Raw genomic sequence first — 26,517 nt, forward strand, 5'->3', positions numbered from 1 at the left:
GTAAACCTGTGTTGTATACAATAAAGTGATTACTACTAATACTACTACTACTACTACTACTATATTAAAAGCGGTTTAAAACATTTCTGGGTTTCGCTCTCGGGTATTTACCCGGGTAGTTACCCATCTCTACTACCGGCTAGTTTATTTAATTTCTAAGCAATTTTTTGTGATAGATATAGGAACTCCTATACTTGAAAATCTTCAGAAAATTCGCGTTTGTACGGGACAACTGTAGCCAAATTCATGGAATACTCCAAGGTGTGATATTTCCAATCCAAATGTACTTACCTCAGCATACCGGTGCGGGGCGCAGAACTCGGCCCCGCAGCGACACTTGTGCACGGTAGCGATGCTGAGCCGCTTCTTGCAGAATCCACACCGTATCCTGGCTATCTTCTTAATTTCCTTCTTTTCTGGCTCCTGCAAATATACGTGTTTTAATTACCAAAACAAATAGGAAACAAATCAAATTACTTTTGTTAAATATATGTTGATTAGTGTTATTAGTCCATGGGCCAGCTGGTCAAATTTTTGAAAATGGTATAAATTGGGGGTACCAAGTTTCCTTTTCACAGCAGTTAGATAGGCTTATTATGATGTTAAAAAACCATGATTGCCATCTCAAAATGGTAGCTAACAAAAATGGCCGCCAATCCAAGATGGCGGATATTGAGTTTAAAAAATCAGCCGTAACTCGAGAAGTATTCGTCCGATTTCATTGCAATTTTTTTTAAACAAAAGCTCTATATGTGAGCTTAAAATTATGTTTACATATTATATCGATAAAGTCGACCGTGAATTAGTAATTAAAGAAATATTGTAAATTTTCTTATTTTTTTGTGATACTTTTTTTTTAATTCAGTTTTTACGAAGTATCTCGTACATTACAAAAAAGTTTTAAATGAGACAAAATAGTGTGTTAAATTAGCTTTAATTTGACGTATTATTTGTATGGAACTGAAGACTGAAAACACATGGAAACATGAATTAAATTTACTTCTGTTGAAATTCATCGTTGACTAAATAACTGCGTACAGAACAAAAAGCTTCAGATAAAAGTTGTAGAGTACAAAAAACATGTTTTTAGTATAGTTTAATAATAATAGTAAAATGATAGTAATAATGGTTTTATTTTTTACAAGTAAAAACTACTTTAAACTCTCGCGTTTTGTATACTTAATTAAATTCATTAATGTTACTAACGGGTCAAACGGGATTAAATTTAATTATTCGCTGAAACGTCGGAAAAAAGGTAAAATAATGAAATTATATCGCGTTAGACCCGTTATTGACATTAATTAGGTAATAACTAGTATTCGATTGAAATAGTAATTTCTTCAGTGAACTGCGTACAGAACAAAAAGCGTCAGATAGAAGTTGTAGAGTACAAAAATGATATTTATAGTATAATTTAATAATTTATAATAATAGTAGCAGGGCTCGGAAACCGTTTTATTTTTCAAACCGGTTTCGTTCATAAACCCGGGAACGAAAAGGATTTCGTTTCGGTTACCAGTTAAAGAACTGTTCTATTGAGATACCGTTGAGATGCGTTCGCCTTTCGTTTTTGTGGAACTAAATTAACCGATTAAATTGAAAATGTCGAATTGATCCAAGTAAAAACTGGTATTCGGTATAAATAGAAATGTCTTCAGTGAAAATGTGTTCGGCTACAAATAAAGTGAACTATATATGTGTATAATATGTGGCGAGATAGGCCCTAAAAGACGGACAATCGTGGGCATTGTTATTTAATGCAGCATTAATAAGGAGTTTTGAGGCTATTAGTAACCGACGTGACATACCGGATGAATTTTTAGGTATATAGGTACTGTGAAATATCACTGCCAATATAGAGTCCATTTCACCAATATCACGTCTTTAATAAAATTACAGACAAAAAGACTCCCTACGCTCGTGGTTCGAAAAATGGAATCTTGAGCGTAGCGAGGTTTTCACTACACCAACACGAGGAAAATACTAACTGTAAAATATCAAACAAAATCAAAGCGAATCGATTCAAAACGAATGTTATTAAATGTTAATATTCAAAATCATCATTTAAAAGCCAATTCTACCAGCAAACATAAGAAAACAACTCAAAATTTGCATTTGATTACTTTGCCTCACATGTGAATAAAATGCAACTATCTTATCAGCTTGGAACAATCAAGAGAGCCTTTATCCGCTGGTGTGGTGAAATGATATTGTAACTGCAGAAGCATGTTATCATAAACCCAAGAGTAAAATCTCAAAATTCTCTATTTACTTGCGAAACTTATTTCTTACTTAGACGACCGGTCTGGCCTAGTGGATAGTGACCCTGTCTGCTAAGCCGATGGTCCTGGGTTCGAATCCCAGTAAGGGCATTTATTTGTGTGATGAACACTAATATTTGTTCCTGAGTCATGGTTGTTTTCTATGTATATAAGTATGTATTTATCTATACAAGTATGTATATCGTCGCCTAGTACCCATAGTACAAGCTTTGCTTAGTTTGGGGCTAGGTTTGATCTGTGTAAGATGTCCCCTAATATTTATATTTATTTACTTAATAGAGGATGTCGTCAGCGTAACAGATTCTTCAAATAATTTTTCTTAAATATAACTTAAGTAAAGAGTTTTTATCCGGTACCTATGTCACGTCGTTTAGTAATAGACTCTAGTGGACTCTAGACTGGTATACAATGGCGTCCAAGCTCTGAACCAGCTTGGAAGGCAAAACAGAGTGCAACTGGTATGTATCCCAGGGCACGAGGGATTCATAGGCAATGAAAATGCAGATGAACTTGCCAGAGCTGGATCTTTAGGTAACCTTATAGGTCCGGAACGATTCGTGGGGCTCTCACAGGGAACCATCATAACGGCTATTAAAGACCATACTAAGATCAAACATCAGGAAGAATGGGACAGTCTGACGGGTCTAAAGCACGCAAAGCTCTTTATGCAAGGAGTAGACTCCGGTTGGAGCAAAAAGCTTTGGAAACTTAGCAAAAGACAACTCCAAATCATAACAAGGTGTTTACTGGACATTACGGGGTCAAAGGAATTCTGGCCAAGATGGGACACTCTGACAACACCGATTGTCGTATGTGTGGCGAAGAGAGACAGTAAAACACCTAATTTGTGAATGTCACGCCCTCGCCAGAAAAATAATTAAGGACTTTGGAGCAGGATATCTTGAACCAAAGGACTTTAAAACGCTAACCATGAGCTCTATCATCCGGCACAGGGATATATGGTGGGAAAAGCTCTTGAGTAGTTGACGGATCTTTTCTAGGGGGTAATTGCGCAAAAGATCCCTATGGATCGAAGTGTATCCAAGCAAGGGCCCCCGAAAACAATAAGATAAGAATAGACTCAAAATTCCTTATTAATGCTGCATTAAAATTGAATAATACTGCCTACTGTCCATCTTTTGGGGGGGTACTTTACAAAATGGTCTTATTTCGCTACATATTATACAAATATCTAGTTCACTTTGCATCATCTTGATTTGTAGCCGAAAAGATTTTCACTGAATAACTAGTTTTTAGCTAATTAATGTTACTAACGGGTCAAACGCGATTAAATTTCATTTTTAACCTTTTTTCCGACGTTTCAATGAATAATGAAATTTAATCGCGTTAGATCTGTTAGTAACATTAATTATGTATACAAAACGCAAGATTTTAAAGTAGTTTTTACTTGTAACAAATAAAACTAATAATACTATCGTTCTAATATTATTATGATCAATTTCTAAAGTTATTAAAATATACTAAAAACATGATTTTTGTACTCTACAACATCTATCCGAAGCTTTTTGTTCTGTATGCAGTGATTTAGTCAACAGTGAATTTCAACGGAAGTAAAACCAAATTCATGTTTCCATGTGTTTTCAGTCATCAGTCCCATACAAATTGTACGTCAAATTAAAGTTAATTTAATACACCATATTGCCTCATTTAAAACTTTTTTGTAATGTACGAGATATTTTGTAAAAACTTAATTTAGAAAAAAGTATCACAAAAAAATGAGAAGATTTTCAATATTTCTTTAATTACTAATTAATGGTTGACTTTATCGATATAATATATAGACATAATTTTAAGCTCACTTATAGAGCTTTGGTTAAAAAAAACAGCAACGAAATCGGACGTATATTTCTCGAATTATGGTTGATTTCTTAAAACTCAATATCCGCCATCTTGGATTGGCGGCCATTTTTGTTAGCTACCATTTTGAGATGGCAATCATGGTTTTTTAACATCATAATAAGCATATCTAACTGCTGTGAAAAGGAAACTTGGTACCCCCAAATTATACCGAAATCTTGCCTGGCCCATGGACTATATATAGCAGTCACGCTATATTTATAAATTATAAACAAAAATGCTGAGTGGCCTAAGTAAGGTACATACAACTAAAGTACTACTATTTTTATAAGTATTTTCTACTATACAACCTATATAATAAAACAATACTATACATAGTTAAGTATATCAGGTGGCTTAGCACGGTCGCGTTTTTATCCCTTGTCACCATGCCTATCACGTTCTAACAAGTATGTAAGTGCGAAAGGGACGCGCATAGTGATAGTCGATAAAAATGGAACCGTGCTGAGCCCGCAGTAGATAAATGGATAAAACAAAAGACATAGCTTCTATTTCATTAAAAAGCAGTTTGTTGATGTCTTTTATTCTATCCTTTGGTTTGGTGGAGGGAGGGGCCCAAGCGATATTTTACCGTACAAATCTTTCTGCCATTTTTTGCGGGGGGAAAGATGCACACAGTCGCACTTCTCACACACTTACATACAAAATCCAATCTGTAATGACGACACAAATACATAGAAAATGACACACGTCAAAGGCAAATCTTGCAAACCTCTATATCTTTTTGTGTACGGACGAGTCATAAGTGTCACAACACGCACACTAACACATTTTCGTCGAAGAATTTTATTGTTTTCTGAGAGATGAGAAGTCGGATTTGTCGCTCAACCGATCCGCAATTTGTACTGGGCGAGTAAAATCAATAAATCCAACAATTACATGAGACTAAAATATAATAATTGTGTTTAAATGTAATTAAACGTATATGTAAAAAAAATATTACATGTGAAATGTAACACCTTCTTTTTGTAAATTTGATGTCCCCGACCTCTTTTTACAACAAAAGACCGATGCAATTAGGCATTTTTCTGCTGCTGTGTTCAGTCGCGCGACTGGACTTGGTCTGGTTAAAAATCCGAGCGCAACTAGTTTTATTACCCGCGCTAGATCATTTGATCTTGTACCTAGGCAGAAGGGAAATAGTGCGAATGCCGTCTCCCTTCCGTGTTGCTCGAAGATGCGAATATAGTTTGCTATACGAATTCTTAATTTAATAATTAAAGTCGATGAGTGGAAAAATATTTAAGTTATCAGTACCTTCTCCACCTCCTGCACGACGTCCTCAAACGAGTCCCCAAACCGGAACAGTCTAGAGTTCTCCAGCTCTGCGATCTTCTTGATCCTTCTCTGTCGCCGCTCGCTGCCCACCTCGAGGTTGCGCGGCCGGTGCGACACGTCGAGGCCCTCGTCGCTCAGGTGCAGGTGCTCGCGATTTCTGTGCGGAAAATAAATTATTAATTTAATGGAACGACTGCAGAGTACAGGTCTTTTTCTTATCTGAATTTATAATTCTTATTATTCCTTTATTCAATTAGGGTCTTAGGTTAGGATTTTACAATGTGAGTATAAAAGTAAAATATAAAAATACTTACAAAACATAACAAAAATATATAAACACATTATAAAAAACCTAACCTAGGGTGCCGCCAGCAGCGGGGCAAGGCCCAAGCTACCGGTGGTCAGGGCTGCAGAGAGAGGAACCGGCGGACTATCCGCGCCGTGTCCAAGATCACCGCCTTCTGCATCTGACCCTTGATCCAACCACCCAGCGAGAGTCTCTCTAGGTGTTGGTCGAGACTCTTCGCTATGAGACCGTTCGCTGACACAACTATCGGAACAATGATCGTCGAGTCAACATCCCACATGGCGGTAATCTCATGAGCTAAGTCTAGGTACTTGCTGGACTTGTCCTTCTCGGCCTTCACGAGATTCTCATCATGGGGGATGGTGACGTCGGCGAGCACGGCCCGGCGCTGCGATCGGTCTATCAGCACGATGTCAGGCTTATTGGCGACAATAGTCCTGTCAGTGATGATAGATCGATCCCAATAGAGCGTGGCACGACCATTCTCGAGAACAGGTGCAGGTAAGTACTTGTAGTACGGTACTTCGCGGTCCACAAGGCCGTATAGAAGAGCAAGTTGCTGGTGAATAATCCTGGCTACGAGATTATGTCTGTGCAAGTACTCACCGTTAGCAAGATGAGAACAACCGGAAATGATATGCCTGAGTGACTCTCCGGGACGGCGGCATGCCCGACAAATGTCGACCGTGCCGTCCTCTAGGATATATTTCCGATAGTTGTTCGTCATCATCACTTCGTCCGCAATTGCACAGGCAAAACCCTCGGTTTCTCCGAAGAGGTCCCCGAATCGTAACCAGTTCACCGACGCGAGCAGGTCCACATCGGGTCCCGTGAGGGCCTTGTAGAACCGCCCGTGTAGCACCTTATTCTCCCATGCCGCCTTGCGATCCGCAGTACTTAGTACCACAGGTTTGCGCCAGTTCTCGTTTGCCAAGGAGAGCGGCGTGAGGTTCCTGTCTACTGCCACCACATCACGATGCATCCCACACTCGTTGTTAAGGAAATAATTCCTGAGATTGTACACCTCGCGGTTGTGGAGATCCTTGGCGTTTAGGAAGCCTCGGCCTCCACACTTCCGTGGGATGTACAATCTCATAACTGACGAGCGTGGGTGTAGCATGCGATGTGTGGTGAGCAGTGATCGGACCCTCCGATCCAGGGCGTCCAGCTCGGTCTGAGTCCACCTTAGTATGCCAAAGGAGTATGTGAGGAGGGGCATTACCCAGGCGTTGAAGGCGCGCACTTTGTTGCCTCCTGACAAAAGACTGTTAAGGACTTTTGTGAGCCGACTGAAAAAGCGCTCCTTCACCGACCGTCTAATACCCTCGTCCTCAATACCCAACGACTGTGACATACCAAGGTATTTATAGGTTTCTGATTCAGAGATAGATCTGAAATACATTGTCTCAGAAAGTTGTAAATTTGTTGAATTTACAACCCTCCCCCGCTGTACATGCATAACCGCACATTTATCGACACCAAACTCCATGTTGATGGCACTACTGAAGACTTCGGTGGTTTTCAGTAGCTCCAACAAGCCTTGGGTATTTGGTGCAAATAATTTGAGGTCATCCATGTACAGAAGGTGAGAAATAACTTCACCCTCTCTCCGAAGCCGGCAACCTAGTCCCAAATCCTTCAGCAGGGTGCTGAGGGGATTCAGAGCTAGGCAGAACCATAGCGGACTCAGACTGTCGCCCTGAAAGATTCCTCGCTCAATCCTTATAAAATCCTGTGGGCCAGGTTGGTCATCCCCGCCTCCTGGTTGACGAAGGACTGTGGTCCACTGCCCCATACACGCGCTTAGGAAGGCTCTCAAAGCTGCATCAACTTTGTACAGCTCTAAGACCCTCCCCAGCCATGAATGAGGCACCGAATCATAGGCCTTCTTGTAGTCAATCCAAGCGGCTGAGAGGGCCCCCTTGGTCCGCCGGATTTGTTGGCAGATGGTCATGTCTATGAGGAGGAGCTCTTTAGTACCACGGGACCCAACCCTACATCCATTTTGAGCAGAGGCTAAAATATTGTTTGCGACAATGTGCGCGTTGATTTTTGCTCTCAAAATGGATGTAAGGAGCTTGTAGAGTGTAGGCAAGCATGTGATGGGTCTGTAGTTCTTCGCTTCCGTGGTACTACCGGACTTATAGAGCAGAAAGGTGACACCAGTTGTTAAGGAAGGTGGGAGAGAACCAAGCTCGAGGGCTTGTTGAAATTGTGCTGCCAAGCAGGAGTGCGAGCATCGAAACCATTTTAGCCAGAAGTTGTGCAATCCATTAATTCTTATTATTATTATTTTTTTTTTTAATTTATTCATTTTATTCATTTATTTACTGTTTTTGTGGGTTTACAATAGGTCCTATAACTAAACAGTACGCCTACTACAAACCCTGTCAGTGCACAACATTGTAATGTTACTTTTTCTACTCATCGACTGTAATTCTAGAATTAAGATTTCTTATACCAAACTGCAATTGGGTATTTTTAATGTATGGGCTCCCAACTCAACTATAATATTCATTTCAATACAGTTTAGTCAACTATAATGAAATTGACCAATCACAGCTCGCCGCGATCAAGAGGACGAAACAAAACCATAGCTCAAATTAATTAATTATTTTAGGTTGTATAGTAGAAACAATTGCTTCATAAGTCAGAAACGCGCATGTGACACTCTTAATATAGCAACATCCATAGACTACGAAAATCACTTAGGTTACGAGAAGGTGTCGTTGACCAACGCGCCGGTCCGCGGCGGCCGGGGCGTGTATCAGTATAAAGGTATCGCGGCTGCTCGCGTATCTTAGCTGTATACTTTTGGTTTGTTTGTATGATTCTACTAGTTTAAAGTATTATTTTTGTTGTCTCTTAGGGTCGGTTGCACCAAACTGTTCGTATCGTTAAAGAGTTCGCAAAATTTTTATGTATGGAAAGTTTCATAGTAAAGCGCCGGGGCGCGCCGGCGGACGTTGATCAGTCTGTCAAATGTGGTTGGTGCAACTGGCCCTTAGAAAAAGTATTGTATACAATAGTGATATCTAACTACACAAACGGGTCTACCGCGATATAATTTTATTGTTTTTACCTATAATTCCGACGTTTCAGCTGAGTTGCACCAGCTGTGGTCACGGAAAGGCTTTCCGTGACCACAGCTTTCCCGTTTGTGTAATTAAATATGTGTACAAAACGCGAGAGTTTAAAGTGTTATATTACAATAGTGATATAATCACGCTTTTCAATCTCGTACCTAGGGCTTGCATTGTCCGTCCATTTTTTGTATCCGGATATTTCGAATATTTATAATTTTACTATCCGGATATCCGGATAAAACGGATAATTCGAATACTTGCTTTTTATTTAACAAAACTCACACGAACTTTATAAAAAATGTACTTAATAGAATCAAATTTTACGTATAAAAGGTTGCGTAACAGCAAATGCTAGGGTATTTTTAGGAGGTCTACCTTTTCGTCGAAATTTTATTGTCCTAATTTCACTTGGTATTTTTTTTCTCTGAAGCTTTAGATACTGTGACATCAACCTTCGGCAAATTTTATTTTTTAACAATATAATAATATAGTTTATGGAGATACTTCAACCCTCCGCTTAATCCGGCACCGGCACCCTGCACTGCGAAATTAATTTCTTAAGTGACTTCAGATGATCACAAGATATGTGACGTTTAATTCATTAAAATTTAACAACTATGAATTATTTAATTATGGTGAAACTCTTCTTCAGTTAAGAAATTGGCGTCTTATTGACATATGGTACTGGCCGTGGTTTTGATGATATTTAGAGAATCGATTACGTCTTCTAACTGCTGAGATATTACATTGCATTTAAGGTCAATCAAGGCTTTCATTAACTTTCTTATCATATCTGCTAAACAGCTACTGCATCTCGTTCAGCAGTTCAATATCAACCGAAGTTCTCCTCCGTTGGACCCATTTTACTTCTTTCGCACGTTATTAATAATATATTCAGACACTAACAATAATGCAGCGCAGCGCGTTTGATAGGAACACGGTACAAGTACATTTAATTGTACGTTTTACGGACCTAGGTCGATCTGCATAAGATTGTACCCAAATATTTAAAAAAATAAGGGAGTAGACGACAATCAAGGAGAAATATTTAAATAATCAGTGTTTATACCGTAAAAATGTATCTAAATAAATAAATAAATCAACCGACATCGTTTACGTTATAATTTTCAACGTTTTTTAATAGTTATCTTAAAAAATTGAATGATATTTTTGTCATAAATGGTATTCGAATTATTCGTTTTATCCGGATATGAACCTCATCTAAATCCGGATAGTAAATTGGACGGATATCCGGATAAAGCGGTTATCCGGATATCCGGATTGCAAGCCCTACTCGTACCTCACTTAGGCAACTCAGCAAGCTTCGTTGCCTAAACACGGTACTCGACTGAAAAGCTCTGTATTATATCACGATTGTATAATAGTAGTTTATGTGTCTGCTACATAATGAAAGGCATTAAAATACGAGTGTGGGTTTATGAAACGAATGAAATGAGTTTCATAATAGTATCACACGAGTGTTTTAATGCCTAATTATGTACAGTTACATACACTGCTTTATCTACACACATATTATAAACTTTCTATGATATATTCACTAACCACATATTACAGCCGACATTGGGGCACTTTCCTCTCTGGCAGAACTCGCGGATATGAGCTGGCGTCTCCGAAATATTTTTATCGCACATTTTACACGAAACTTTTATTATAGTTACTTTAAAAACAACAAAACAAATTATTTTTCACCTCAGCAGCTCGAACAAGAGTACTTTGCTTCTTAAAAACAGTGAGCAAAATGCGATTTTCCTCACTGAGTCATTTTGTCGTACTCAGTGAGCAAAATCGCATTTTGCTCACTGAGTGTGTCTTAGTCAGTGAGCAAAATGCGATTTTGCTCACTGAGTGAGACAAAATGACATTCAAGTGACCTTTATAGTCAAATGTCATTTCAACATGCGGGGTCTAATACAAGTTCGATATACTTGGGTTCTATTATCTCTGTCCCTTTAGGTATGTTCTCACTGCTTAGGGTGAAAAATTTTGTGTACTACACGAGATCAAAGTTATTTACATCTCGTGCGCTTTTGAATCCCTTACTACGCTCAAGATTCTAAATTAGTAGTACTATTATAGGATCTTTCGCTTGCACGGGACTCAAAATAAGCACTCGAAGAAATATCAAACTTTGATCTCTTGTTGTACAAATAACTATTTTACTTACAAACTAATTAAAATATAAACTGTACGTCAAATGGCGGCAAAAGAAAACTTTTTTCACGCATGTCACGCATCCGTAGTTTTTTTTTAATTCAGAGACAAACTAGAGTCGGGGTCGATTACCATATCGTCCGATACCAACTTACATGCGGGATTTGTTAATATTGTATGCAATTGTCATTTGATTTCGAATAAAACGTCATCTCGACTGATATTAGAATACGGGTCAAATCAAATTGTTTTTTTTTTCAGAGATGTTCGAAATTTGAATGCATTACCAAATCGACTTTGATATAGTAATGAAGCTATTACCACATATTTTCAGAGATAAGAAATTTGCTGTAACAAAACAGTTTATCGTAATGTGGGCTATTATTTACGGATTTTGAAGGCGTCCTAGAGAGTTTATGATATGTGTGTAGATAAAATACTATTTGAAAAAAAAGGAATGGATTTTGAGGAGGATGTTAGAGTCGTTAGACGATAAGGCTCACCGGTGCCTGCTGAGCGGGAGCATCCTGTTCCTCGTCAAGGTCTCCAGGTCGCTGGTGGAGGAGCTGAACAGCGCGTCCTCGAGCGGCGGGTGCGGCTGCAGCTGCAGCGACGAGGCGGAGTGCGCGGCGGCGCCGAGCGGCGCGAGGGGGGGGAGGGGGAGGGGGGGCGGCGCCAGCTGCCCGTGCGACCCGAACGGCCGCGCGCGCCACCCGCCGCCCACCAGCGGACCTGCGGGGGGGGAGGGGGAGATAATGATTACTAACAACTCATAACACTAAACACACATGGACACCCAAAGCAAATCACCTGCCTCTCGACAAGTATTGGAGATATCTCACCATATTCCACATCGGGCGGTCTAGCCGAGGTGACAATCGCTTGCGCTTCGCCATCGAATCGCTTTGTGTCTCTCTATCGCTCTTCCATATTAGTGTGCCAGTGACGGCTGCGTTTCGTTCGCTACGGAGCGATAGGGATTAGCATATTGTCTACGGGGCCTGATATGTGTAATCGCAAGATCAGTTGAATATGAAGGATATCTACTCAAATTCTCGAGATATTCTTTTTTCTTCTTCCTCTCCCTAGCATATAACATACCACAGCAGCAAAAGCACAAAATGCCCCAAACGAACTAAAAAAAGTCCCTCAAACTCGACCACCCCTCAAGTAACTCCTCCTAGCTTCTTCCTCGCACTAGTATAAAACTTACCATATTCAGCCGCAGGTATAGGCGCAAGATCCCCGGCAGCCAGCTGCGGAGAGTCCCTCAAACTCTCGACACCCTCTAGACACTCCTCCAGTATAGCCTCTTCCTCTCTGTCCCTCCTCTTCACAAGTATGGAGCCGGCGAGAGCGTCGGACATGAGACGCTCGCTGTCGACCTCTTGGATCCTGTCGACGGATTGGTCGGAATCTGTTCTGCTGCCTGCGGGTGTGAATTAATAAGGTTAGGAGTGAAATAAGACCAAATCTTAGTGTGTATTTTACAACAAGAAATCACTTGTTATACATTATTCCCTTAAGAGACCTACAAACTGGAGAACTGGGCCTTTCTCCGAAGTAAAAGTCACGATATTATGGATTCGGTATTAGCTAGCTAGAGGCAAAAAAAGGGTTAAGAGTAACAAATGTAAAACATCCATCTACGTGTTCGAGTTTACAAAAGTTTTATCGAAATTTCTTACATAAAAACTTCTTGCAATTTCCTAATAACATTCCGCTACCACATTGTGGTCTCGACTTACCTATAGGCGGTAGCAGCGTGTAACGATCAAAGGCACAGTCAAGATCCAGCCTCGTATACCGGCCGTCCCGCGGACAATCTTCGTACAACCGCCCTTCTCTTGGACAATCTTCGTAAAGTCTTACATCCCTCGGACAATCGTCAAACAATCGTCCGTCGCGACAATCGTCGAACAGCCTCCCGTCGCGACAATCGTCAAACAGTCGTCCGTCGCGAAAGTCGTCGTAGAGGGCGGGCGTGCAGGCGCGGTAGGCGCCGTCGTCGAGGAGAGAGGGGACGGATAGAGTTTCTTCGGAGCGGGTCTTTTGGATTTCCGCTTTGGAGTCTGAAATAAAAATTTGTCAAGTTCATCGCATGCCGAATTAAACTTGTCAGATAGTTTTAACTGCTATTGTGAATAACAAAAAATCGTCAGGTTGTAGCTTGTAACACGATGGAAAGACCGTCAGCTGGTCACATGAACATGGAAATAAATATATTTTAACCATCGCATTCCAATTGACCTTTGTCATTGAATTCCAGTTGAAATTGAAAGTTTACAGTTTATATGTATAATGCTTTGTAATATCGTCAGCCGGCTGTATCGCGGTGGAAAAACCGTCAGCTGATAGGTACCCTGAAGACCGTAACGCAGAAGCCAGACGGATGGTCGTAACGAAGGAAAAAAGGGGACTACGTTTTTATGAAGCGGTCGTCCACTATCCTACTTTTCGTCACATGTGTTATACCTGCACGTCGCCGTACGGAGAGGGTCTCCATCCGTCTCCGGAGTTCCATCATCTTGTTCATAGTGACGGCATTGTCACGCGCGCCGCCTGTTGCGGTGTCTCTTGCTGTTGGCTCCGTGGAGTGACAAAGGGGTGACGCATCTGGTGACAATAATCCTAGGTTATAAATGGCGAATTATAATTTGCTAGTTTATTTCAGATGAGGGCTGGCCGTGTAGAAATAGGAACCTGCATGTTGCGAAAATGAGTAAGGTATGTACTTGAATTGTTCACCACTGATACGTACAGTGACATTTTATCACAAAAAGGACATAAATGTTAGTAATGTATGTATCAGTTGATCAAAGTAGTTGAAAGTACAAAGTATGGTGAGCCTGCTGGGAAACCCTCAGGGCTCTATCTATGGCGTTTAAGGGACCCACGTGTAATTAAGATCTTCTTATAAGGGATCTAATTACGTGTGCTGATCGGGTCAGAAAACGTTTCCGTATAGGATACGTACAGTCGTGGTCTCGGTGTTGTATGGAGCCGTCCCTGTTCTCCCGCACGCGGAGCATGTTGACGCGCTCGCCGTCTCGGAACACCAGTACGGTGACTTTGCATCCTGCACCGCTGTGGGACCAGGCTTCATCTCTGAAACAAGTCGAACGTTTTAAAAGCTGCTACCTACACGAAAATGGTCTTAGGAGACTTTCCTAAATTTTTAATTACAATGATTGGCATTTACAGATTTATTATGAATAAATTCATGGAAAAAGAAGTGTCGGAGTAAGAAGAATATCGTGGCTTAGAAATCTGCGCTAATGGTTCCGAAAAAGCATACGGTCACTTTTCAGAGCTGAAATGTCGAATGTTCAGCTTGCTATGATGATTGCCAAACTGCGATAGCAGACGGCACCTGAAGAAGAAAAGGAAGGGCAAAAAGCTTCTCGAGCGGATACCACGTTGTGACAAGCACAGCGTATAATGGCCACGGCAAGGTGGCCGGACGACCTTGATAGGCTGCCCGGACTGGATGCGGGTGGCCTCTATCCGGCCAATGTGGAAGTCTGTCTCCAGCAGTGGTCCTGTGAACGATGTAATAATGATGATGGTACCTGTTCGAGTCTAACAGTCGCTCGATATCCCTCCACGGCTCAGTGGGGGGTGGGGGTAGACGGCGCGTAGATATGGGGCCGCCTCGCATGCCTAATACGAGACGCAGGCGAGCGCCGTCCGATATGCCGAGCGCGCGGAGCGAGGCCGCGTCTTCTAACTCTTTCAGGTTGTAGACTAGGTGCTGTTGGGAGACTGGGATGCCTGGAATAGAGGAGAATGATGATTTAATATGGGGCGGTCAACTTCACGAACATACTAAAAGCACAAATAGTTAAGTTTTAAGATTAGCCACATCGCGTCTCGACGTAAATGCAAGGATTACGCATCAATAAAACCACAATGCATAAAACAAATCACTGCACATTGCTTCGACTTTCGGTAGGTGTGGTATCTTTCCTCTGCCCTTATCCCTTCCCTTCGGTAGGTATGGTATAACCATACCATAGTTTAAGCTAAAAACTATCGAAGCAGTGGAAGATATACAAAACCGCGGACGTAACGTAAGACTACGCGATCAAGTCCAGATCGATTAAAATAAAGTGTAATAATCGGAAAATTCGTACCAATTCAATTGCATATTAATATGTACAGTCGACGTCAAAGATGTGTTTACATTTTTCGCCTTATTACAAAGGAGTAAGGTGCAAAAGTGCAAACATATCTTTCATGTCGACTTTTAAATAGTTTTACTCTGACTTTATTAAAACTGGTTTTATAAGTAAGAGTGACTTGACACCCACTTAATATGTACAGCAAATATGCATTTCCTATCTATCATATTTGGCAATGTAAAATATTGCGTTGGCGCTACAGAACGACCATATTTATAGACAAGTTTTTATAAGAAAGTTGCAATACACAAAATATATAGCCTCAGTAGATTAGACAAGTAATTAATTATCTTTATGTCGTTGACAGATATAGGGCGTGTTGCACCACGCCACGCACAATCGGAGAACTAATGAAGGTTAAATATGGCGTCGACAGCTGTCACCCCATAGAGAACTGTCAAACATTTCATACAGACAAATTTTAACGAACTAAATGATGATGACATTGACGGACTGTTTTTGTATTTTAATGTCGATATTAATTTACATGCAAACATTAGCACGTAAAAGTCCGTCAAATTGCCAATTCACCAACAACTTCCTAATTGCAACAATTAGTCACTCGACCAAGTTAGCAGACAACAAAGTGTAAACTGGTGCTAAAATGCCAGAGAGCCAATAGTAGGTAAAGAATCAGAATCATTTATTTTGCTAGAACATTACGGGTACACAGATGGTACAATTTGTCATGTCAGTAGATGGGTTACATGAATGCATGTTCTGCCACACTTGGCATCCATTAAATTTCTATAACTAATAATTGGAAAGCTAAGAAAATTATTATTAAGTATAGAAGTTTAAATAAAAATACAATTATATACACAATATTTTATTAGTCATACAATTTCTCGAAATATTCCTGCAAGGAGTAATAAGGTCGGTTTAGTAAATAACATTTTAGCCTTGACTTTAGCCAAGATTGCTAATGTCCATATAAAGCCCCATTTTTAAGCACTGTACTATGACTTTGCTTAACATTACACGCCGTAGCGAACGAAACGCTCTCTTTGTCGCACTTATATGGAAGAGTAATAGAGAGACATTACCGTTTCGTTAGCTGTGGCGCAAACGATGGCAATCTTGCCTAAGCCCTCTATAGAAAGAGATCATGAGTAAAATGCAAATACACAAAAATCTTCAATACAATTTTTTTAAGTAAGAGCTCAAAGCCGTCTATAAATGTATGGATCTGAGACTTCACTAATGTGGCGCCATCTACAACAATTACGGTTTTTAATTCTATATCGTTAACTCGTCTCTACGATACGTAATGTAAGTGGTTGCTAAAAATACCGAATCAAGTTCCAGCTAGTTGCACAAGCAGAGCTAGTGCTTCTAATCTGATCGCATTAACGAGGCTGGGGTGACGTGTGATGAAAAATTGCATTTATGTTTAATAATTATTTATTCAGGTCGTTTAGAATGCTTCATTTTTTTAATGCTACGTCGGAGGCATACAAGCATACGGGCCGCCTGATGGTAAGCAGTCTCCATAGCCTGTGAACGCCTGCAACTCCAGAGTTGTTACATGCGCGTTGCCGACCGTAACACTCCGCACCCTCGTTGAGCTCTGGCAATCTTAAACACAACAGTAGGGTCTAGTGTTATTATCGGATAATTCCGGAGTTATGAGCGATTTTCAGGATAACCTGTCATTGAAATATTATTTACATGATGTGTTGCTATCAAGGACGATGGCGATTGCCGGTCTATGTTAAGACGAAACGGGAGCTGAGCTAAAAGTCAATTTTGAGATTTCAAGCTGAATATACCCGTCGCTCTGACGGGGCGTGAGAGACTGTATTTGTGTGTGTAATGCACGCACACAGATGCGTACGCTTGCACCCGCGCGCGCCTCATTGCCGACAATTTGCAATGTTATTTTTCGTGCGTTACTGCCACGAGGCGTTCACTTATTACTTACTGTGTTGCGATTGAATTTTTTGACCCGGCTTACGTTTACGGAACTCGATAATCTTTCTACTACTGTGACTTGGCTTTGTTTACTTGACTTTGCTGATCAGCTTATTGTTTTGGACTCCGTGAGTTGTGGTTACCTATTGGACCGCACGCAATTCATCTACCTTTATTCAAGTAAATAAGCGTAATTAGCCGAAACCTTTATAAGAGTGTAATTCATAAGAAGTACATAAGATATAATTTATGTACTGGTTTGCTGTTAGCTTTTAATTGTATCACTTTACATATATGTTACTCAAATAACTAACACGGTTACACTGTTGTAAGAACATTATTTTTCAGGTAGGCCGTATTATACCTACTATAGGCCTTATTACCTCCTAGTACCTTAGTAGTAGTAGTACTACTACGGAAATTGATTCAAAGACTCAAGACTGACTTAAGTGGCAGTAGGGTGTAGGGTTTTTTCTAGGCTTAATGAGTTCGCTGAAGCTTATTTTTTATACTTACCGCACAGAACCACTAGTTTAACAGTATCAGCTCTAACCACATGTCACCATTTTGTCCTTTACGTAACAAACTCAGGGGCCCAGAATATCCGATGTACCTATCAAATCAAGGTTCTGTACCAAATAAAGCCCGGTTATTATAGTTCGTTATTTTTTAGCATTAGAAAGAAGGTAAACAATCATGACGTGTCTTTTTATTAATAATTATTGAAAAACGCTTTCAAAAATTAGTTTATATTACTTATGAAAGCAAAAGAATATAAAAAAGTATATGATTAATACATACATACATACATACATACAATCACGCCTATTTCCCGGAGGGGTAGGCAGAGACCACGGATTTCCACTTGCTACGATCCTGACATACCACTTTCGCTTCCTTCACATTCATAATATTCCTCATACACGCTCGCCGGTTTAGGGTGCTCTTGCTCATTAATATGATTAATATGATTTATAATTCTAACTTATTGGCTATGACTTATTTTTCAATGGTAATTTTTAATAAGACATGTCAAAATCTGTTACCTTAATGCAAAAAAAACGAACTTTAAGCGTGCTAACTTTCAAAATTTCATTTTTTATAAGATAGTATAAGTAGATGGGCAAAAATTTTGCGTCCATGTCCACCAGTGAGTAAGTGATTGAGATACCTAAACATTTAACTTTATAATGTAAAATGATATAATTTACTAACCTACTCGTTTAATTTCAGGTAGGTTGAATAAGGAACCAAGTAACCATGGGGAGGAGCAGTATTTACTAACATTTTCTTTTTGGGTCTTCAGAGTGTATCGTTTCCTTTTTTTTGCACATATTACACTTAAATATATATTCTCTGTGTAAACCCTTACGTCTTTCAATGACAAAGGCAAGATCAGCAAATGTACAATTTGTATGATCGTGCCTGATATTTGAGATCACAGAAAATAAACATTTTAAATCCACTATTCTGCGACCTTCTAAAATTTTGTTTTATCATGATTCATGATCAAAAAGCTCGGATTCAATAGTCATATCAAACGTCGATTATGCAGTTGATGATGAGCTTGCATTTTCTACCATTGGTGCTGCAAATGCATCAACCGGTGGCGATAAACTTTGCCCTCTTGTAAAACAAATTACTATTGTGATTGTGTCCAGCAAAAGGCCAAAATTCGGTTTACTTTCCTGTTTAAAATATTACTAATTTATTCATATTTCAGATTAGGTACATAGGTAACTGTCTGAATGTTACAATGCCAGCTGGCAAATTCTATCACATTTGTTTGTTTGGTAGTCATGGTAACATTCACTTACATTGATATCCTTATTAAGATCTGTATCTTATTATCCAGACCTTAAAATATTGCCACCGTTGCCCTTTAAAAAAATACTGTTTAAATAATTGGCTACTCAAACAATGCTTCTATAGTATAAATAATGACTACACAAAAATGGGTAGTATTGTATATAATGCACGAAATAAGGCCCGATTCTTAAGCGGGTTTAAATTTTGAGGCCATGTCCGCTAATACTATAGACAAAATATCAAGTTTAATAAACACAAAAAAAAAACATTGATGGGCCTTATTTTATAATTTAGGCCTTACTTTGTAATTTAAAGTAGAGTTAGGCCAAGAAAATCTATAGCGATTTTGATAGAACACGCAGTGCAAGTATTATTTCAAACGTCGCTTCTATGAAATTATGACATATAAATAACACTTGCACTGCGTGTGCTATCAAAATTGCTGTAGACTTTTCTTGGTCTGACTCTAAAATATTCTTTATTACACCACAAACATAAAAACAAATTAAAAAAAAACCTCCGCGCTCCGTGATTGTTGAGCCATTTAGGGTTCTAGCTAAATTGGACATTCCATAGAGCACGAGTAAGTATGGAACAACCAATTCAGCTAGGACCCTAAATTGCTCGACAATTACGAAGCGTGCCTGTAGGCAGAGATGGGCAAAATGTAATCGACTAACGATTAACGATTAAGACTAAAATAATTAATTGCGACTGACGATTGAAAACGTCGACTGATCAATCGTAGTTGTATAGAGTGCAACTAATTTAGTTGCAACTAAATTAGTTCCCGATTGATTACGGACAACTAATTTTTGTAATCGACTAATTAGTTAGACTATTTTTACGCGACTAATGTTAGAAGCAAATTAAATGGAAAACCTCGGTATGGCTATGTTGACAGCCAGCAGATTAGGACATCTTAACAGATGTAGAAAAATGAAATACCACATGTGTTACTTACGATATTTTGACCATTTTTGTGGAGTGTAAAATTTCTCTTATCTAAGGGTAAATAAAAATTGGGTACTTTGTGCATTGACACTTAAAACACAATTTTATAAATAAACCTTTGTATTTTGTTGTTAATCAATGTCAATCGTAAAAATAATAATTAAAATAAAAAAATATCAAATCAACGTTCCATATACGATAAAATGTTCATATCATATGTTTGATTTATAGTCCTTGTGCTTCTTGAATCGTTGACTTCAGTGAAATCGTTGACTTGGACGCGACATCTTTTCTGCTTCTGATCTGCGGAATGTTGTCGGTATTCTGCAACAGCATCTTCTCCGTGTTTTCTTTTTAAATGACTTAAAAAATTTTGAAGTCGTATTTGCAAGGCCGTTTATTTTCACCACTTTTGGCAAACACTTTACACATGTACCAGTTACGATAGTGCTTTTACCATTTGATTTCTCCGACTCCTTATTAAAAAAATTGCCTTCTAATATGGTCAATGCTGACTTATTTCTTTCTTCAGGAACACTAAATTCATCGGAGGAATTCAAAGAACTCTTCCCACCAGAATCCTCATCGTCACTGATGGCACTCATTTTAAAACAGTTTTATACACAAGTTTTTGACGCGAAAGGCTTTGAACGTTGTATTCGATTCGAGTGAAGCTTAGTGACTAATTAGAAATTATTGCATTTTCAACTATAACTTAACTAGTAAACAACTGATAAGACGGATGAGTAAAGTAGCTGTCTCGCTCTTTCATATATTGTTCTCTTTCTATTTTTTTACCTGAACTCCTCTTTCTTAATTAACCCCTTATCAAGATTTGCCATGCAAAATTTATGACCAGTTTTAAGAAGTAATAACCATCCAGTATTATATTTTTTATTATTTCGGTATTATATTTCCGTAATAAGTAATAAGCACCTAGAATCTAAAATGATTCATGACAACATGTTCAATACATATAATATAATATGACCTAGAGACCTCAAACCATCTATGAGTATGAATTTATGAAGTATGAGTCTTACATCGAGTAGCCTGATCGATCAATTTGCTACCGCTTCAATATATTGGCCCTAATAAATAAAATATGTATGTTGATTGATATATTTGAATGTAGAATGACGAAAGGAAAATGTACAATAGTTAACGCTGAGAGTTCTTTACAAAGAGGTTGAAATATTTTTAATGACCACACGTTGAAAACAAATTAGACCGCATAGATAATAAACAACATGCAGATGTCTCATGCAATAAATAGAACGTGTTTTTTTTAGAAAATGCGTCGGCACTTGCATCAGAATGCAATAAACAACTTCCAGGCCCCAATTTCACCACGGTGACAGGTGTTGCTGACGTCACAGGCATCCATGGGCTACGGTTACCACTTACCATCGGGCGGGCCGTATTCCTGTTTGCCACCATCATTGTATTATTAAAAAAAACTTTATTATATCGGAAAAAACAGATATTTCTTTTGCGAAATTTCTGACAATTGTCAAGATTTAGAAGAATTGTAGGTAATTCTTGACAGGTAATGAGTTATATGTCGGAATTTCGTGACAATTGTAGTGTTTCTTGTGACAATTGTCATAAACTTAGCAAGAGAAATATCTGTTTTTTTCCGATATAATAAAGTTTTTTTAAATAAAACAATGATGGTGGCAAACAGGAATACGGCCCGCCCGATGGTAAGCGGTAACCGTAGCCCATGGATGCCGGTGACGTCAGCAACAGTGATGTTTTACAATTGTCGCACCTGTCACCGTGGTGAAATTGGAGCCAGGTAAGTAGGATTATCCCATTGTTTTGTCGCCGCGTGACACTAAAAAGAGTGTTATTATTGACAGCGACAGCAGAATATTGATAATTTCTTTGTCTAAGATTTACTCAGTATCGTGTACAACTTAAGTATTAATAATGCACCAATCTACATTATTGTTTGCGACTTGTAAACATTGCAGTTATTCGCTATTTATCGTTACCTGTATCCATAATATTACATTGTCATTCAAGCATTTCAAATTAAACGTGTATACATAATTTTAGCTCAATCGGTTGAAGGTATCGAAAAAAGCTGCAAGATTCTACCCAAACCAACACAGGTACAACATACGAGTACCTCCAATGTACATATATACATACCAACTTTTAGTTACATATTGCAAGTTAAATAAAAAAATGCAAAAACCAGCGATGACATAGTTTTAATATAGATTTAACCGTGAAATTTAGTCGATTGAAACTAAAACTAATTTAGTTGTTAGTTGTACATTCTCACAACTAATTTAATTGCAACTAAATTAATCGCGATTAAAAAATGACGATTGATATTTTTATTCGATTGATTAGTTAACTAAAAAATTAATCGATTAATGCTCATCTCTGCCTGTAGGTACCTAAAAATTTTGTTAACCCATTTTAACCATGCAATAAAATATTTTTGATTTTGATTTCTAATTTGAAATATTAGAATCAAAAAATTCATAATAGATTGTATATCATAACTACAAAAATGTGTTCCCTACTCTCAACCCAAAACCCCTTGTATCTTAGGATCTAGATATTTTCACACAAGACGGTTTATCGATAACTTCTTACATCACTAGATTATCGACATTAAATGTCGACTATTGCCCATCACTTTTCTGGCTGTGTACGTATTTAGAAACTTGACTCCGCCCCTAAAATTAGTGCGATAGGGACAACTGCAGCTGAGGCGAAAAATCCTGCGTAAAAATGACAAAAATCGAGGTTTCGTAGTCCTCTTTTTCCTCCCCCAAAACTTAACCAATCGTAACCAAATTTGGAAATCTAAATGATTATGAAATTATCTGTGTCGGACCGTTTTGCTTTTTTGGCTAATTGATATCAGTTTTGAATACCACGCCTCTCATTGCGGCATAGTCTATTAGGCCATTTTGGCCGTTTTTGAAGGGCTCTAGCGCCTTAAAAAACAAAAATATCAAAAAAAGCAAAACGGTCCGACACAGATATTGACAATATTAATCTGTGTTGAAAAAATCATTGCTCTAGCTTCAAAAACCACGGAGGAAAACGAGGACTACGTTTGTATGGAGGAATGACCACTCCTGTTGGCTCTTAATTTCTCGTCACTGCCAATACGTAATGTAAATGGTTGCTTAAAATGCCAATTCAAGTTCCACTTTTAGGTGTTGTTACTAAGTTACTAGCTTTATAAATATATCATCTACGTTTACAACTAAGCAATGTCGTATTATCTACTAGCTACAGTGCCTAGTAATTTAAATACAAACGATACATAAAAGGAAGGCAATGTGCATGCATTTGCACATTAGCGTAATAAATATGTAGTAGTTAATGTAGTTACTATGTAAAGTATGTATATAAGTACTCGTACATTATCTTAAAAGGTACAAGCCTGCAATAATATCATACACAACGCAGCGCAACAAAGTATAACGACGTAATAATAATGTTTTTATCTAGTATTTTTTGTTTACATTCCTTTAAGGTCTGTATGGAATACTATACTATAGGTCCGTACTATAGGTTTTCATTACTTATCATGTCTATGACAGCTGTCACTCTAGTACATTATTAAGTTTGGACAGGAAATTCTGCTTTACTATAGGCCCCAAGGCCCCATGCATGAACTATAGGGCAGCATAGGAGCCGACAGATTTTTGGCGCGAGGCGTATATAAATGTGTCGTTTATACTTCCGATGTAGCCCACAAGATGGCAGAACCAACCAATGCACAAGGAAATGTACCGACGAGAACGATAGATGGTAGCACTTGCTTTGGCAATGTACATGTGCACATATGTTTCCGATTCAGGCCACAAGATGGCAGACCCTCCAACGCGCACGGTCCCTATCATCTCATTTTTTGTGACTGTGTAACTCGTGCCAAGTTCCATCTACAACTAAAACAGCTAAGCGGAATCTCTTGGGATTTGCGAATATGTATAGCCAGAGGAATGAGAGTAGAATGGCCCAGCATCGCTTCGTTGTGCAAAACATTAGGTATTCTAGTTAATAATATTGCACCGATACAAACTAAGGAATTTAATTTATCTATCACGGTACAGTGTATTGTGGTACAGTCAGCAGCAGAAGTTGCTAAGCGGGTCACGTGTTCAAAATGATCTTCACGCGACTTTATTGATAAGAGAAAAAAAGCGTGTTAAGGTAATTTTGAACACCTTGCCCGCTTAGCAACTATTGCTGCTGACTGTACAGTGTTAACTGGGCCGATTTTTAATATATTTTTTCGATAATATTTGGTGGATATTGTAGACTTCCCTATTCAAATTCTACCTCTGAGTTACAAAAAACGTATGACATTTTCTTAACTCAATAGAAATTACATACATTTTCTTTGTCCTAAATTGTGATTTCGTATTTATTCGCCCAGAATCAAGAGCTCTTCAAACTTACCAAATTTTATCAAAAAATCTAACGAAAAAAACTACAACAAAATAAAAATCGGCCCAATCGATAATTCGTGAACCTTATTCCAAAGACGTAAGACCCATCAATGATCAGTTATGAGACTTATGAGTGGTTTGTATCGATAAATCGGTACAGACTAGACACGTGTCTCAAGTCCCTGAACATACATGTTTTAGTTCTAATAATAACTACAAAGCACATTGCATAATGTTATGAGTTATTACGATTTTATCTTATGAGTACACCGGCAATTTCGTTCTATTTTACCAAATACGTATTAGTGTTGAATTTTTATCTCAGTATAAGGCAGAGACGTATAAGGCGATATAAATTGCAATGGCGGGGCGTCCATTAAACGTAATATTCACTGGCTTGCCTAATTTGAGTGAGTTGAGCATATTATTTTATAGCTATCGAAGAAATGGCGGGCCAAATTAGCTATGGTATGGCTTTCTTTGAAGCGCCGTTTCTGATCAATTGCCAACTTGTATGGCGCTCGCATTATCATTGTGAAGATGAATGGAATAAACTTACATTATAATATTAAACTCCATTTGATCTGGCGCTTGACTTATTATATTATTAATCACTTGCGTTTTATACAAATTCGAAATGCCAAACATACGGAATCCATACCGATTGCAACGTTTATTGAAACTGCAAGCCCACTGCATACGTAATATATACTAATTAGCAAAAATGCAGCCCACAGATAGTTTGAATAAATAGTCAGTAGCTCAAATAATAAATAGTCAATAGCTATAGTCAGACCCCGTTTAGAGGATTAGAGTCAAATCACTTTACTTTGGCTTTACCTAACGCGGTCGCCGAAGCATGAGGTCACTGTTATCACCCTCTCTATCGCTCTTACATATTCGAGAGATAGAGAGACAAATAGATGAACGAACGAAAGAAATTGGTCGCGGTAGGCCGTCATAACCAACATTAGTTTTCATGCTACGGACAACCCAGTAAAGGGGCCCACTGATTAACAGTCCGCCGGACGGTATCGGCCTGTCAGTTGTTCGGAACTGTCAAAATTTTGTTCTAACTGACAGGCCGATACCGTCCGGCAGACTGTTAATCAGTGGGCCCCTTATTAAGATTTACCATTAGGAACTTTAATATACGTCGATATTTTTTCCTGATTAGCAGCTAGAATGAAAATAAAACTAACAGTTGTCACAGGAATGAGTCACGAGCAGGCTATGCGCCAAGAAAGAAGTTCGTTCAGTTTTGTTTTGGGCAAACAACAATATTATGTTTAGATGCCCCGTTGACTTTGTCATAGCCTCGTTGGCGTTGACAATATTATAGTCAAACTATAAAGTCAAATTCATTGTGATGTTTAACCATTTCTGAGTCGTGTCAAAGTTTATAAAATTACTTAACTTGATTATTGTTTTCACATATATAAATACAATGTTAGTATTACGTGTTGACTGGTATGTTGTGTTGATGATACAAAAAAATCAGCCCTTAACGACCATTGTTCTAATAACACTCAATAGTCTAATTTAATAACAATGTTCTTCAATTTATCCTCAAGTATCAGATTAGAAGTGTGTGATATATTTACTGTACATGTACCTATCGATAATTTTCCTTTACATATTTTCCGCCTCGACGAGGTCACCTTTAGTTCTAAGCTTGTAGTTAATCCATAAACAGTATAAAAACTATTAGCATACATACATTACTGAACGATGTAGACAAAGAGCACACAATATGAGAAAATAACTCCAGTGGATTGATTTATTACGGTGAGTTACAATCAACGAACTGATCAACGTTAAACAGCACATCAGCCAGAGAAAGCCATTGACAATGTGGACCGACGATTTCGTCAAAATTGTAGGGAACCGTGGTATGAAGGCCGTAGCGAGAGACACCTTCGGCCCGAGGGCATCGGGGGACATCTATGTCCAGTGGAAACTGTTTGCCGGCTAATACAGTCAGCAGCAGAAATTGCTAAGCGGGCGAGGTGTTCAAAATTACCTTGACACGTTCTTATTCTCTTAACAATAAAGTCGCGTCAAGATCATTTTGAACACCTCGCCCGCTTAGCAATTTCTGCTGCTGACTACTATAGACCATGACGACTGGGTAACGCTGACCTGTTCTATTCTTGAAAACGACATAAAACTTAGGGTGTCTTCTTCTTTAGCATGAAATGTGCTGTTAACGACATATGAGCG

General features: G+C 38.7%; 1 protein-coding gene across 1 annotated transcript in view; it reads right to left on the reverse strand.

The window, feature by feature from the left end:
* The window catches only part of LOC134797415 (uncharacterized), a 39,542-nt gene that overhangs the window by 5,049 nt on the left and 7,976 nt on the right, over positions 1 to 26,517 (reverse strand). The window contains exons 2-9 of the mRNA XM_063769641.1: positions 14,576 to 14,777; positions 13,981 to 14,111; positions 13,479 to 13,619; positions 12,752 to 13,075; positions 12,217 to 12,432; positions 11,507 to 11,735; positions 5,418 to 5,595; positions 292 to 423 (exon numbers count right to left, since the gene is read on the reverse strand). Of these exons, the coding sequence (XP_063625711.1) occupies positions 292 to 423; positions 5,418 to 5,595; positions 11,507 to 11,735; positions 12,217 to 12,432; positions 12,752 to 13,075; positions 13,479 to 13,619; positions 13,981 to 14,111; positions 14,576 to 14,777 (1,553 nt within the window). The remainder of the gene's footprint in view (positions 1 to 291; positions 424 to 5,417; positions 5,596 to 11,506; positions 11,736 to 12,216; positions 12,433 to 12,751; positions 13,076 to 13,478; positions 13,620 to 13,980; positions 14,112 to 14,575; positions 14,778 to 26,517) is intronic.

The sequence above is a fragment of the Cydia splendana genome, chromosome 15 (genome assembly GCF_910591565.1).
Source record: "Cydia splendana chromosome 15, ilCydSple1.2, whole genome shotgun sequence".
Lineage (NCBI taxonomy): Eukaryota > Metazoa > Arthropoda > Insecta > Lepidoptera > Tortricidae > Cydia > Cydia splendana.